Source organism: Euprymna scolopes, chromosome 14, assembly GCF_053919585.1.
Source record: "Euprymna scolopes isolate OS-2025 chromosome 14, ASM5391958v1, whole genome shotgun sequence".
NCBI lineage: Eukaryota > Metazoa > Mollusca > Cephalopoda > Sepiida > Sepiolidae > Euprymna > Euprymna scolopes.
This window is the reverse complement of record NC_136495.1, coordinates 107,857,278-107,871,224: the sequence shown is the minus strand read 5'-3', so window position 1 is coordinate 107,871,224 and position 13,947 is coordinate 107,857,278. Positions and strand designations below refer to the sequence as shown.

The 13,947-nt window shown below is 30.1% G+C and overlaps 1 protein-coding gene across 5 annotated transcripts in view; it reads right to left on the bottom strand.

Moving 5' to 3' along the window:
- The window catches only part of LOC145293208 (SCY1-like protein 2), a 207,101-nt gene that overhangs the window by 31,363 nt on the left and 161,791 nt on the right, over positions 1-13,947 (bottom strand). For all 5 annotated transcript variants that reach the window (XM_080139727.1, XM_080139728.1, XM_080139730.1 and 2 more), the window contains exons 12-14: positions 11,699-11,831; positions 6,340-6,458; positions 532-632 (exon numbers count right to left, since the gene is read on the bottom strand). In XM_080139727.1, the coding sequence (XP_079995853.1) occupies positions 532-632; positions 6,340-6,458; positions 11,699-11,831 (353 nt within the window). The remainder of the gene's footprint in view (positions 1-531; positions 633-6,339; positions 6,459-11,698; positions 11,832-13,947) is intronic.

Below are 13,947 nucleotides of genomic sequence, written 5' to 3'. Positions count from 1 at the left end.
ATAATCAAATAGATACGCTTATTTTTTAATCAAATTTGTTGGGTTTTTTTTTTTGCTTTTATTTTTTTAAATTAATTTTTGTTCTGAATTCCTGATTCTAATACACATACCAATTCTAAAATTGCCTAAGAAACTCATTTCCTTTTTTTGGGGGGGGGGGTAGTTGAGAGTCCTAATCTACTTTCAAATGCAGATATAATTTGAGTTTTAATTTGAAAAACTTCTTAATATTTTCCTATCACACATATTATACGCAAGATTTTAATGAAGATTTTTGTGAGATTTTCATCCATATTTTCCACTTATGGCATTTTTTTTCTTAATCATTCACTCGAGTCATTTTTACTGAGCTATTTTATTAGTACTAGCAATAAAAAATCGAGTTTTGAAAAAAATAAAAATAAAAATAACAGAATCGTTTTTGGAATCAGAAATTAGATTCAAATTTTTCTGATCCTAATACCCAAAAAGATTAATCGTTCAAACACTAATCACAACATTCCGTTTTAAAGTTTCCAAAAAAAATCTTACTTTTGTTCTTGTTGCATGGAATTGAGTTGCTCCAGTTTACTGCGTTGTTCCGTTTCCACTTTGGCAACCATTTCTTTCAGCACAGAAATATACGCATTGAACTGAAAATAAAAATATAACGTTTCACGCTAACGAAACTTTTTAAATCTGTTGCTATTTTTTTTTAGATGAAGGTCGATAATTTATGTTATTTGCATTATTCAGACTAGTGTTCTTATCTTGAGTGACATTTTCACAATGTTTCAGTTGATGGAATCTCCAACCTCCTTCACATGTATCTTGTCGCAAGAACCTGTCATGCAGTGGTAAGAGTACTTGGAAAAAAATCAATTGTAAAAGTAATAATCGGAAGACAAAAAAATACAATTGGGAATTATTTATGACGTCTATCCAGTCATGGCTGATGGAACAAGAGCATGCTACCTCTGTGAAGTAAAGAAAGTTTCGTACAAAATTCCGTCCAGATTCCTAAGTTCGACAGAAATATTTCGACAAAATACACCTGAAGAAGATCAAAGATAACAGCGACCGAAACGTGTGAAAATGGCACTCAAGATGAGAAGATGAGAACAATAGTCTGATGAATAAAAATTTAGAAACAGAAAAATATTGATACCTGCATGCTGTTCTTGACAAGTGAAAGACTGCAATAAATGGTAAAATTTTGTTCTCAAGCATATGATGAAGCTCTCTAGAGTATGCACATAACTGAAGTAAGTCAAGCTATAGTCTATAGATTATAATTTGTAGCATATCATTATGCCTTGATCATAATTTTTAATATATAATCGACAATATATAGATTGTCATCATAATTTTTAATACAATTGTCATATATAGATTGTTATCATAATTTTTAATACAATTGTCATACATAGATTGTTATCATAATTTTTAATACAATTGTCATACATAGATTATTATCATAATTTTTAATACAATTGTCATATATAGATTGTCATAATTTTTAATACAATTGTCATACATAGATTGTTATCATAATTTTTAATACAATTGTCATACATAGATTGTTATCATAATTTTTAATACAATTGTCATACATAGATTGTTATCATAATTTTTAATACAATTGTCATACATAGATTGTTATCATAATTTTTAATACAATTGTCATATATAGATTGTTATCATAATTTTTAATACAATTGTCATACATAGATTGTTATCATAATTTTTAATACAATTGTCATACATAGATTGTTATCATAATTTTTAATACAATTGTCATATATAGATTGTTATCATAATTTTTAATACAATTGTCATACATAGATTGTTATCATAATTTTTAATACAATTGTCATATATAGATTGTTATCATAATTTTTAATACAATTGTCATACATAGATTGTTATCATAATTTTTAATACAATTGTCATACATAGATTGTTATCATAATTTTTAATACAATTGTCATACATAGATTGTTATCATAATTTTTAATACAATTGTCATACATAGATTGTTATCATAATTTTTAATACAATTGTCATACATAGATTGTTATCATAATTTTTAATACAATTGTCATACATAGATTGTTATCATAATTTTTAATACAATTGTCATATATAGATTGTTATCATAATTTTTAATACAATTGTCATACATAGATTGTTATCATAATTTTTAATACAATTGTCATATATAGATTGTTATCATAATTTTTAATACAATTGTCATACATAGATTGTTATCATAATTTTTAATACAATTGTCATACATAGATTGTTATCATAATTTTTAATACAATTGTCATATATAGATTGTCATAATTTTTAATACAATTGTCATACATAGATTGTTATCATAATTTTTAATACAATTGTCATACATAGATTGTTATCATAATTTTTAATACAATTGTCATACATAGATTGTTATCATAATTTTTAATACAATTGTCATATATAGATTGTTATCATAATTTTTAATACAATTGTCATACATAGATTGTTATCATAATTTTTAATACAATTGTCATATATAGATTGTTATCATAATTTTTAATACAATTGTCATACATAGATTGTTATCATAATTTTTAATACAATTGTCATACATAGATTGTTATCATAATTTTTAATACAATTGTCATATATAGATTGTCATAATTTTTAATACAATTGTCATACATAGATTGTTATCATAATTTTTAATACAATTGTCATATATAGATTGTTATAATTTTTAATACAATTGTCATACATAGATTGTTATCATAATTTTTAATACAATTGTCATACATAGATTGTTATCATAATTTTTAATACAATTGTCATATATAGATTGTTATAATTTTTAATACAATTGTCATACATAGATTGTTATCATAATTTTTAATACAATTGTCATACATAGATTGTTATCATAATTTTTAATACAATTGTCATATATAGATTGTCATAATTTTTAATACAATTGTCATACATAGATTGTTATCATAATTTTTAATACAATTGTCATATATAGATTGTTATAATTTTTAATACAATTGTCATACATAGATTGTTATCATAATTTTTAATACAATTGTCATACATAGATTGTTATCATAATTTTTAATACAATTGTCATACATAGATTGTTATCATAATTTTTAATACAATTGTCATACATAGATTGTTATCATAATTTTTAATACAATTGTCATATATAGATTGTCATCATAATTTTTAATACAATTGTCATACATAGATTGTTATAATTTTTAATACAATTGTCATACATAGATTGTTATCATAATTTTTAATACAATTGTCATACATAGATTGTTATCATAATTTTTAATACAATTGTCATACATAGATTGTTATCATAATTGGTTTAACATGTTTTATACACTGGCATATGTTGAACATCTTTTAGAGATTGACATATCTCTAGCCAGGTCTTTATTTATCCCTCTTTTTCTGAAATCCATCCACATAACTTCCTCCGATCCTCCTCGGCCATCCTCTGCCAACAAACTGCTATTTTGATTGTGCTACATCTCCTAACTCAACCACTATCATTCACTCTTTCAATGTGACTAAACCAACAAAGTCTTCTGTTTCTGCACATGTACATCTCTTAATGGTCCAAATTTTATCTTCCTGTTTCTCCTGACCTGGCAGTACTTAAGTGCTGCAGAAAGGAAAAATCCAAGATAACCAAAAGTGATGCAGAAAAAAAAGACTGGTATCATTTTTATTTAGAGTTCTTCTTTCCCCTCAAGGAGTTGTGAGAGTCTAATCTAACATACGCGCTCTTCCGTATCTAGAAAGGATTGATTGATAGCTTTCTCAAATGTGTAAGAGAAACTTACGGCATCTGACATTTCCAAATCTAAGCAATGACAGAGTTCCATGTTACTTACGTTTGGTGATTGGAGTAGAATCAGTGTTTAGACGTGATATAGCTGACGTATATAGAGCGTTAGTGTTAGGTTTTCACTCATCAATTCGTGTACAAAAGTTTTCCATTGAAACACGGCTTTTGTTATGTAACAACATTTTCCCAATGACCAGAAACAATTGGTGTACACAGATCTTGCTGTTAAATGTCCCTGTTTTTTTCTCCATGTATTTAACATGAAACAGAATTTCCATGAACAGAGTTTCTTTCCAACAATGCCTTGCATCATGTAGCACACACATACTAAGGCGGTGATCACAACTATGTGTGTTACATGGAAAGGGCTGTCCCCTTCCCATGTAAATAAGAAGAATACTAGATAAGTAAAAATGAGATTAAGATAAACCTAGAATCGAACCCTGTAGGCAAGTGCTAAAGATAATAGAGAATGGAATGTTAAAAATTAAGTCTATTATAAATTCTATTAGAAATAGTTAAATATAGTTTATATCGGAAAAAGAATCAATTCTCCATTCTTTGGATATCTAGATATTATATAATGTCAATTAACTGAATGTACAATGCAAGTTAAATTATATTGCTTAAAAATAGGTTAGATTAGAATTGAGGATTCTTTTGTTTGTCAAAAGTGTGTTGGACAAACATATGTATAGCCATGTGAAATTAGTCACATTTGAAAAAACACTTCTGACATCATAGACAAAAGGACATTTCTCAATATAGGATTCTATGGATTTGGAGTCAGTCAACCAAAGAGAGTCAGTCAGTTGATCAGCCAAGCGTTGACATAGTCAATTGGAGAGGAGAGTCCCTTGGAGGCGAAAGGTAGAACATTAACCATGTAGATACAAGCGGAATTCCTGACGTCATCGACCGGCCGATCTGATGAATAAAGAAGTCATCATTATGTTGTAACTGTTGTCTTGTGTCATCCTTCATCACGCATGAAAGGTAATTGTGTTTATTTTTTGTGATGAACATTGTGTAATCCTTCGAAGATTATGTATCTCCCCTCCTCTGTGTTAAGAACTTGCTGCATATATCTCCCAGTCTGTATTAATACGAATCCTTCAAGAATTGTCACCGTTGTCGTCATGATGTAATATATATAAATGTCATTATCATTGTCTGTTATGAGAACTGTTATATATGAAGTCTCCAAAATACAGTTTAAGAACTGTATTAATAAGTCTTCCGATAAGAATTGTCATCACCAACCGTTATGTATGTCCCCGCTATATATGCATCTCCGATATGTCCCCTGCTAACATAAGATGTGCAGTAACTGGTTTAACAACTTCATTTTCCAATTATTATTTTGTATTTGAAATTTCTTAAGTCAGCAGCATTCCATACAGTGCGTACATATAAACCAAGATAAATGTAACGTAGTCGTTACATGTCCACACTCAGGACCCACACATTGTATACAGACAGTTGTAAGAAAACAAAGACAAGAAAAGAATTCGACTCACCTTTTTTTTTTCAGTTGAAACAACAGACATTTATTTACAGGTACTTCCAGAATAATGCCTTGTCTCGTGTTCAAAAATCTTTTCGTACTCCAATGTGCTTAACAAGACTCTACCATGTCGAACACATAGTACTCTGTTTTTTGTCCAGCCATGTTTAGGACACGTCTTTCTCTGTCACTCTTGTGTCACATGTGTAACACGTCTATTTCTGCTTTCTCAGGTCTTGAACACGTCTCGACTTCACTACGTCTCAAATACCTGCTTCTCTTGACACGTGTGTCTTTTTTATCTTAACTGTCACATTTGTGCAGCCAGTTTGGTCATTTGCATATGACTGTTGCTGCTGCTAACCCAGCGTTAGCAACTCTATTGCATAAGATTTTCAATCCAGGTTATAGTTAAGATTGTCTGCTCGTTTTGATGTCTGGTTTCTGCTGCCCATTTGGCTGGATGTATAGACATGGTTAAGCAGATAAGAAAGCCATTCTTAACACTGGGAAAGGGAAGCAGGGGGCTTTCACATTTTCCAAGAGAAAGATAAACATTAATCAGAAGGGACCATATCTTGCTAGTCACTGTTGTCTCATATGCAGAGCAGAACCCATAAGTCAAAAAGAGCAGACAGTATACTGCACAATCACGTTAACACTGGTTCTCGTCAGGTCACTGAAATTAAGCAACATTAAGTCTGGTCAGTTCCAGAAGGGTGATCATTTAGAAACACCAGGTGCTGTATGCAAGTGGACATCAATACTTCCCTGCAAGAACTGTAGAAACTTGACGTTATCAATTCCCTTAAGCCGGATATACATGCAACTGGGGACTGCTTGTGTATTTGATGTTCCCTGGACAGTTCCTCTTTCGAGGGAAGCCAGTCCAACCCACCTGGAGTCAATATCACTGGATTGATTACAATTTACCATTTCCAAAAAAAAATCCCAATAAAATTCTTACCTGGTTCAGATTAAGGTTGTTCTCTATACAGAGTGGCATGAGGAAAGGAATCACTTTGGTTGCCAATATGTCTTTGGTGATTCCTAATTTTGTATGTGATAATGTCACTTTAAAAATTCCTAGGAAAAAAAAAAAAAAAGAAATTTAAATGAATACATTTTTTTCATTCATTACACCTATATTACCAGAAAAATGGTTCACGGTTACTTAAATCAATAATGAAACAGTTTTTTGCTTTTAAATACTGTATATATAGTAGAGACCAACAACCTAAACACAGTCATTTGTATGCCTTATTTGCATAACTATGTTTACACAATGCATAATAAACTGGCATTGTGAGAGATTTTATTTATAACACCTATACTATCATCAAAACGGATCATGGTTACTCCAATCAATAATACAACACAGTGATTTGAAATACTGTATTTAAACTTGAGAGCAATAACCCAAAAACAGTTATTTGTATAACTATTTTTTAAACAGTTTATAATAAATTAATATTTGGTTTTATTGATCTGTAATTTTATTGTCCTATTGTTCTATACGTATGCAATAGTTTCATCGATATAAACAGTAATTAAAGTGATTCAATGAAAAAAGGATAAATTACCAAAACTTTTCTTAAAATATTATCTTTATTAATTTTCAAGGGAGGTAATTCAAATGAAAACTAGTTTTTAAGAATACTTAAGATTAATAGCCGTAGATTTTGCATATTCGATATCCTTTTGCTTATTTTTTAATTTTGTAATCTTTTTTTTTTTTTGCTAAGGATAGGTCATCCTACATGATGCCAGCCAGGCATTCACCCACAATTTTCAGAGACTTCAACCAAGAGATCATTTTAGGATTCTAAAAGCCCTTTTAAGCTTAATTGTTTGGATCTCGCTTGCACTTGGTTTAATGAGTATATTCATCATGTATTTTTTTTTTTTTACTCTTTTTCATGAGTCAAGTAATTCTTACTGAAATAATAGTGATTTATCTAAGATTAGATTTTCTTTTCATGTCATACATAACACCTTGGTATTAAGTTATCTTCTACCTTTCAGCTTTGTTTAAGCCAGCATCATTAGAGACACTGATTTTGACTGCGATTGCTACTTTCTCCCTCTTGTCTCGTATCATTACGTCAGACATAACAGTTTTCTAGGTTTATAGCTTTAGGTATTGTATAGTAATAATAGATAGTGTACAAGTTATTTCCAACAGTTTTTTCAAGTTATAGACATATATGTGTGTGTGAAACAAAAATATACATAAGTTAGTGCTTTTGCAGTATAATGGGATTTCAAACAAATGCATTTCAGGTAAAAACACTATTATACTTATATCTTAGTAATTAGTAACAATTCCAAAAATTATGAAAAATGATCCAGTAGAAATATAATTACAAATAAAAATAAGATTTACTGAATTATCAAGTGTTATTTGTAGGTTTTAATGTTGAAGGGTTCTTAAAATCAAGAAGAGGTAACTGCAATCCATATGCAATAAGTTTTACATTGGAAGTACAATCAGGTCATTGCATATCTGAATCAAAGAACACATTACCACCAAGACCTCATCTTTTTATAAACATCTCACACACACAACCCCAATAAAAATATAATTGTTAAAATATTAGTAACCGAGAGAGATCAAGGAAATCTGGGATTAAAAGAATCGATATTGATAGAAAAATTGAAACCAGAAATCCCTATATATATTAAATGAACTCATTTTTTCCCCTGTGATTTTGACCTTAATAGGATTAAAAATCAGGACATTTCATGCAAATGTAATATGCACAAACTGCAGCACAATATCTGAGGTGTGTTATAGCCATATTACCTCTCCACTTCCACGATAATCGTAGATTTCTATATTTTTTCTGTTGAGAGTTCACTGCCACAATCGACATAATGGAGGTAGTAAAATCTTTTCTCTCTAATAACTTCCTCCTTCCACGCCACCACTTACACCGTCTCCGGGATCGTTCACACGGAACAGTTAAAAAGGAACGTTGGTTTGGGTTTTCTTTACTCCGTAGTTGCTTAAAAAAACTGGAATTAAATTTTAACGTTCCTTTTCCTTCTATGCTTTCTACTGGGTGAAACGCATCATCGACTTAACCGAATCAAAGGGTTATTTATGCAACTTTCTTGTTTTCGCTGTGTTTTTTTTTTGTTTTTGTTTTTCTGAACACGTTCACCATTTTCCCCTCTTATTTTTGTTTTTTCGATTTCTTTTTTAATAGAAGTTTTACGTTTGTTCGCTGTTTTTTTAAATTTTTTTTTATTTGGGTTTCCCTTTTTTTTTCAAATATTTAAACAGGGTTATTTCGTTTATTCTTTACTTTACCCCCCCCCCCTTACACACACACACCTCCAAACACCCGGGCAACGCCGGGTACCCCCGCTGGTTAATAACAAAGCAAAAATCGCCAACACTTTCCTTATAAACAATTAAGTGGATTAATTACTTCCCTTGAACGAAGTTACAGAGTTACTTCCCTTAGATTAGATAATTAAAAAAAAAAAAAAGATAACAGAATTACCTCCCCTAAACAATTAACGTATTAAAAAATAGGGTTTCAAAACAAAATAAAATTTAACAGCCAATTTAAATCAAACCGAAAATGGCAGCATAGAGAGTTTATGTACATTTGTTACCTCTTGAAAATAAGGGATGCCCTCTATAATATTTGAGGAAATATACCCTTTACAGTCAGGTAAATAAATATTTATTGAAAATTACTGAACCCTTTGAATTATTTATCATTATTTTTTTATTTATCTGTTTTCAACGACTGAATAATTCCTGCATTGGCAAACCTTCAAACAAACCTTTTATCCGATAAACAATGCTTCAAACGAACTACAACATACTTCTTATATATAGTTTTTTTTTTTCTGCCCCACCCCTTATTTATCCCTTTTATCTAATTTATGTTTAACACATACAATTAGAGCTTAGGAGAAATATACTTTTAGAAGTGTATTTTGGTTTTCTTTTTGAAAGTTTCTATTTTAATGGTTTATTTTTAAACTATAAAAAGTAAAAAAAAAACAAAAAAACTAAGCCCTCAGTAGTTAATAATGGCACTACGTTCCGTGTTATTCAAAAGTGTTATGAAATTATATACCCATATATATATATATATATATATATATATATATATATGAAATAAAATGAAGGTGGAAGGACCTGGATACTCAACGTTTCGCCCGATTTATGCGGGCTTCTTAAAGAGGGATGGTTATTGAAGAAGCCCGCATCAATCGGGCGAAACGTTGAGTATCCTGGTCCTTCCACCTCCATTTTATTTCATATTGTCGGATTTAATCCAGCTCAACAATCATATATATATATATATATATATATATATATATATACACAGGGTGATCCAAAAAAAACCCGGTCCCAACTCTAATTAGGCCCTATTTCTTAGTGTTTTTCCGAATGAAATGAAACTTTGGTCATAACTAGTTTATTATATTAAAAACATCACATGAAAACACTAGGGTCTTTGGCCTTTTTTTTCTCCGTTCTACAACATATGTTCTAGATGGCCTTCATTTAGCTTTTGTTTTATATATATATATATATATATATATATATATATATATATCTCAAACGAAGATACAGATCTGCAAGGCTGTAGTTCTTGCAACACTCTTGTATGGATTAAAGTCTTATACAGAAGAGAAATTCAACAGTTGGATGTTCTTCACAAAGGTTGTCTTCAAGAAATTTGCAGAGTTAGTTTAAGCGACAGGATTGCAAATGCTGACCTTTTCACCATGTGTGACATTCACAGCTGCACTGGACTGGCCACATGTTATGTATTCAAGAGCAAAGAATTCCAAAAATGTTGCTGTACAGTCAACTTGACAGCGGTCACCGGACAGTAGGCCAACCATTACTTAGGTACAAGGACAAATTAAAAAGTAATCTATTATCTTCTGCTGCCCTTTAAAAAGTCTTTGTGATTGATTGTATTGAATGGAGATCTACATGCTTCAATAGCATTATGAAAATCGCAACTTTGTGGATATTTGTAGACATACGCATATGCACTCAGACAACTATTCTTTATATTATACATTTTTATTTATAACCGTCACTATCTAGTCATGGTAGTATAATTTTGTATTGGTAGGTGCTTTGTGATTTCTCCGCTAGTTTCTTGAAATAGATTCTATGCTGTCATTCTACTAATGTAGATTTATACTTTGGCACAAATCACTAGTTTCTCACTCTTAGACGACGTACCCCCCCCCCAAAAAAAAACTTTCAAACCTAATGTCAAACTAGAGAAAGAAATAAAATATCATCTGCCGTCCTAGCCATATACTCCAATAATCCACACTCTTGCCCAATTTGTAGACTTCTTTGTAGATCATTGGCTGGACTGAAATGTCATCTGCAACTCACACAAAAGATTAAAGATACAAATTTGTAAGAACCTTATACGTCAAAATCGATGGGAGAGTCCATGATGAAATAGGGTGAAAAAAAATCTCTTTATAGTATTACATATATGTGCCGATCATAGCTCGTATGGTCTAGGGATTTATCAGCACCCACATGTAATAAAATTAAAACAAAAGAAAAAGATTTAACGAAAAAGAAATTTATTAAAAAATAAATTAACAAAAAAAAAAAAAACAAAAGAAAAGATTACCATGTTTGAAGGGCAACAACTCGCTAATAAATTGTCTCCCTTAGATCATAAAGAAAGTATTTCTTAATGTATTATGTTTTGAAATGTTTTGTTTAGTGTATTTTTATATGTATATGTGTTTCGGTCAACAAACTCAAAGAATAAATAAAAACTTTACCAGAATCCAGACAGCCAGTTCTTCAGTGAGGTTTTTGTTTTTATGGCCTTATGTGGAAGCCGGAATTCGGACGTTGGTTGCCTCTTTTTGCATCCCAAAATATGTCACAAACTTGTTTTTACGGCCTTATGTGAGAGCCGGAATTCGGACGTTGGTTGCCTCTTTTTGCATCCCAAAATATGTCACGAACTGACTTTACCCACCAATAGCGTTTCTTTTATATGAGTTTTAAAAGGAACTTCCTGGAACCTTCTAGAGACTCAAAAAAGGAACAAAAAGGCGTTTTACGCCTTTTTATATTTATACACGCCGATTATTATTTATTTTTATGAATAACGACATTCTAGAAACGTCTTTATGTTTTAATTAATATATCAATAAACATATTTATATATTATAAGAAATATTTATATATTTCTTAATCCAATCATAGGAGAGAATATGTTCTCCTATGACAATAGCACAACTGTTTTAGCACTACATAGAAAGATTTATAAAAAAAAAAAAGAAAGGTTTTGGAATCATACCTAATATACTCATGAGTACTCCTGGTTCTCGAGAAGGGATTTGTGGAAGCAGTGGAAAGACTTCATCGAGTACATACCACTTGTCCATGTATTCTAGTAATTTACCAAGGCACACCAGACAACCAACACGAACCTGAGAAATATAGAAAAAAAAAATATATATATACATATATAAATATCAAATGTGAATTTATTTTGAATACTTTTTTCTAGTTTATGTACTTTAATAGGTGAATGTACAGAATTCCACCTATATTATAAAATAATGATAAAGACAACTCTGCACGATGTATATACCCATGATGGAAAGAAAATATCATATTCCAAAAGTCACATAAATTGATCAAGTAGTCTTATTTTTCGATAAGAAAATCAAAATTTTTTGGCAAACCAAGGAGCAACAGGATTACAAATGCTGACCTTTTGAAAACAATCTCAAGAAACAAGGGAGGTAACTGAACAACAATTCAAACTTGTGAGATTTTTGTCATAATGCCTACAAATACCCATTAATTATTTAAAAGGTATTTATTTATAAAAATAAAACCACTTAATAAATCTATGTGATTTTTGGAATACAATATTTTCTTTCTATCACAGGTACGTACATGTATACGTAATCTATATATCTATAAATTGTGTGTGTGTGTACATGTATATTTCCCTTCCAAACTACTTTGTCAATTTTCGGTCCCCACAGACTTTAGATTTAACATAAGGGGTATTGAGATTTGGGAAAATATTTTTAATCGGTTTTCGGACAGAAATTTGGCTGTCAAGGGGTCAAAGTTCAATGATTTGACCTTTGAAAAAACTACCAAACTCTTTCACCAAGTTTGGGTCTAAACTCGTGAAATTTTAGATGTAGGTTACTTGGACATGGATCAAACTTTTTAATTTGATTTGAGCCCAAAACAAATATTAAGGGGTCAAAATTCGAGTCAAAGTTTAAAAAAATTGACTTCGAGTCAAAGTTTAAAAAAATTGACTTCTTCTACCAAATTACTAAGCCATTTTTTGGTCTAACGATTTGGAATTTTACATAAAGTGTATTCAGCATATGGCAAGCATTTTAATCGGTTTTTGGACAAAAATTTGCATGCCAATAGGATCAAAGTTAAAAAGATTTGACCTTTGTGGTCTCTAGCAAACTATTCAGCAAATTTTGGGTCCAAACATTTTAAATTTTACATAAAGGGTATTCAGACATGCAACAAGCTTTTTAATCAGTTTTTGGCCAAAAATTTGGCTGCCAAGATGTCAAAGTTGAAAAAGTTGACCTTTGCTGACTCTACAAATTTCCTCCACTAATTTTGGGTCTAAACACTCGAAATTTTAGATGTAGGTTAACTGGACATGAGTCAAACTTTTTAATATATGTAAATATACATATGCACATAACGTTATGAACAATACATAGGGCCCAAGCAAAGCCAGGCTGAACTGCTAGTAATAATATATTAATAATATTAATAATAACTAGGGCTATGACAACAGCATATTTTTTTCCTTGTTTTGATTCTCAGGTATATATCCATTGATATCTTATATATTTTTATGTAGAGTGATGTGGTTCTCGGTTGATTACTTGTGTCTGTGTCGGATATATATTCGGGAGTCAAAAAAAATGAAAAGAATATGCTGTTGTTATAGCCCTAATAATAACAGATAAATGTTAGTAAAAAACAAATGTTATGTTTTTTAATTTCAAAAGGGAATTAGAGTTTTCATTTTTACACAAGCACGATATTCAGATAAGTTTGGTGGCCATATTGTTTCTCATATAGACTTTTCACATAATGTAGTTACTTTCCAAGAATGCTTTTCTCAATTTTAAATGCATAATATTCAATGGATTTTAAATGGAAATGATTCCTCATTTGACAATATTTAACAAAAACATAAAACTACTCTTTATATTCAAACAGATTTTTTTCTCGTAATTTTCAAGGGTCATGATCGTTATAAATTACGTTTTTTTTTAGTGCAGTAATAAAATGAATTCTAAATATAATGGAGAGCTTTTTTTTATTACAGGGTTCATACAGATTTTCAATGTCCATTTTCAAGGACTTTTAAGTTTTTCATGACCTTCTTCAGACAAAATTCAAGTTTTCAAAACAAAATTTGATACATAAACAACGATATAATAAACTAAAAACCTTAATAATTGACAACAGGAAAAGTATTTTTCATTTACATACAAAACAATATGCCTGTCAACAATTATATTTACATTCCCTGACCCT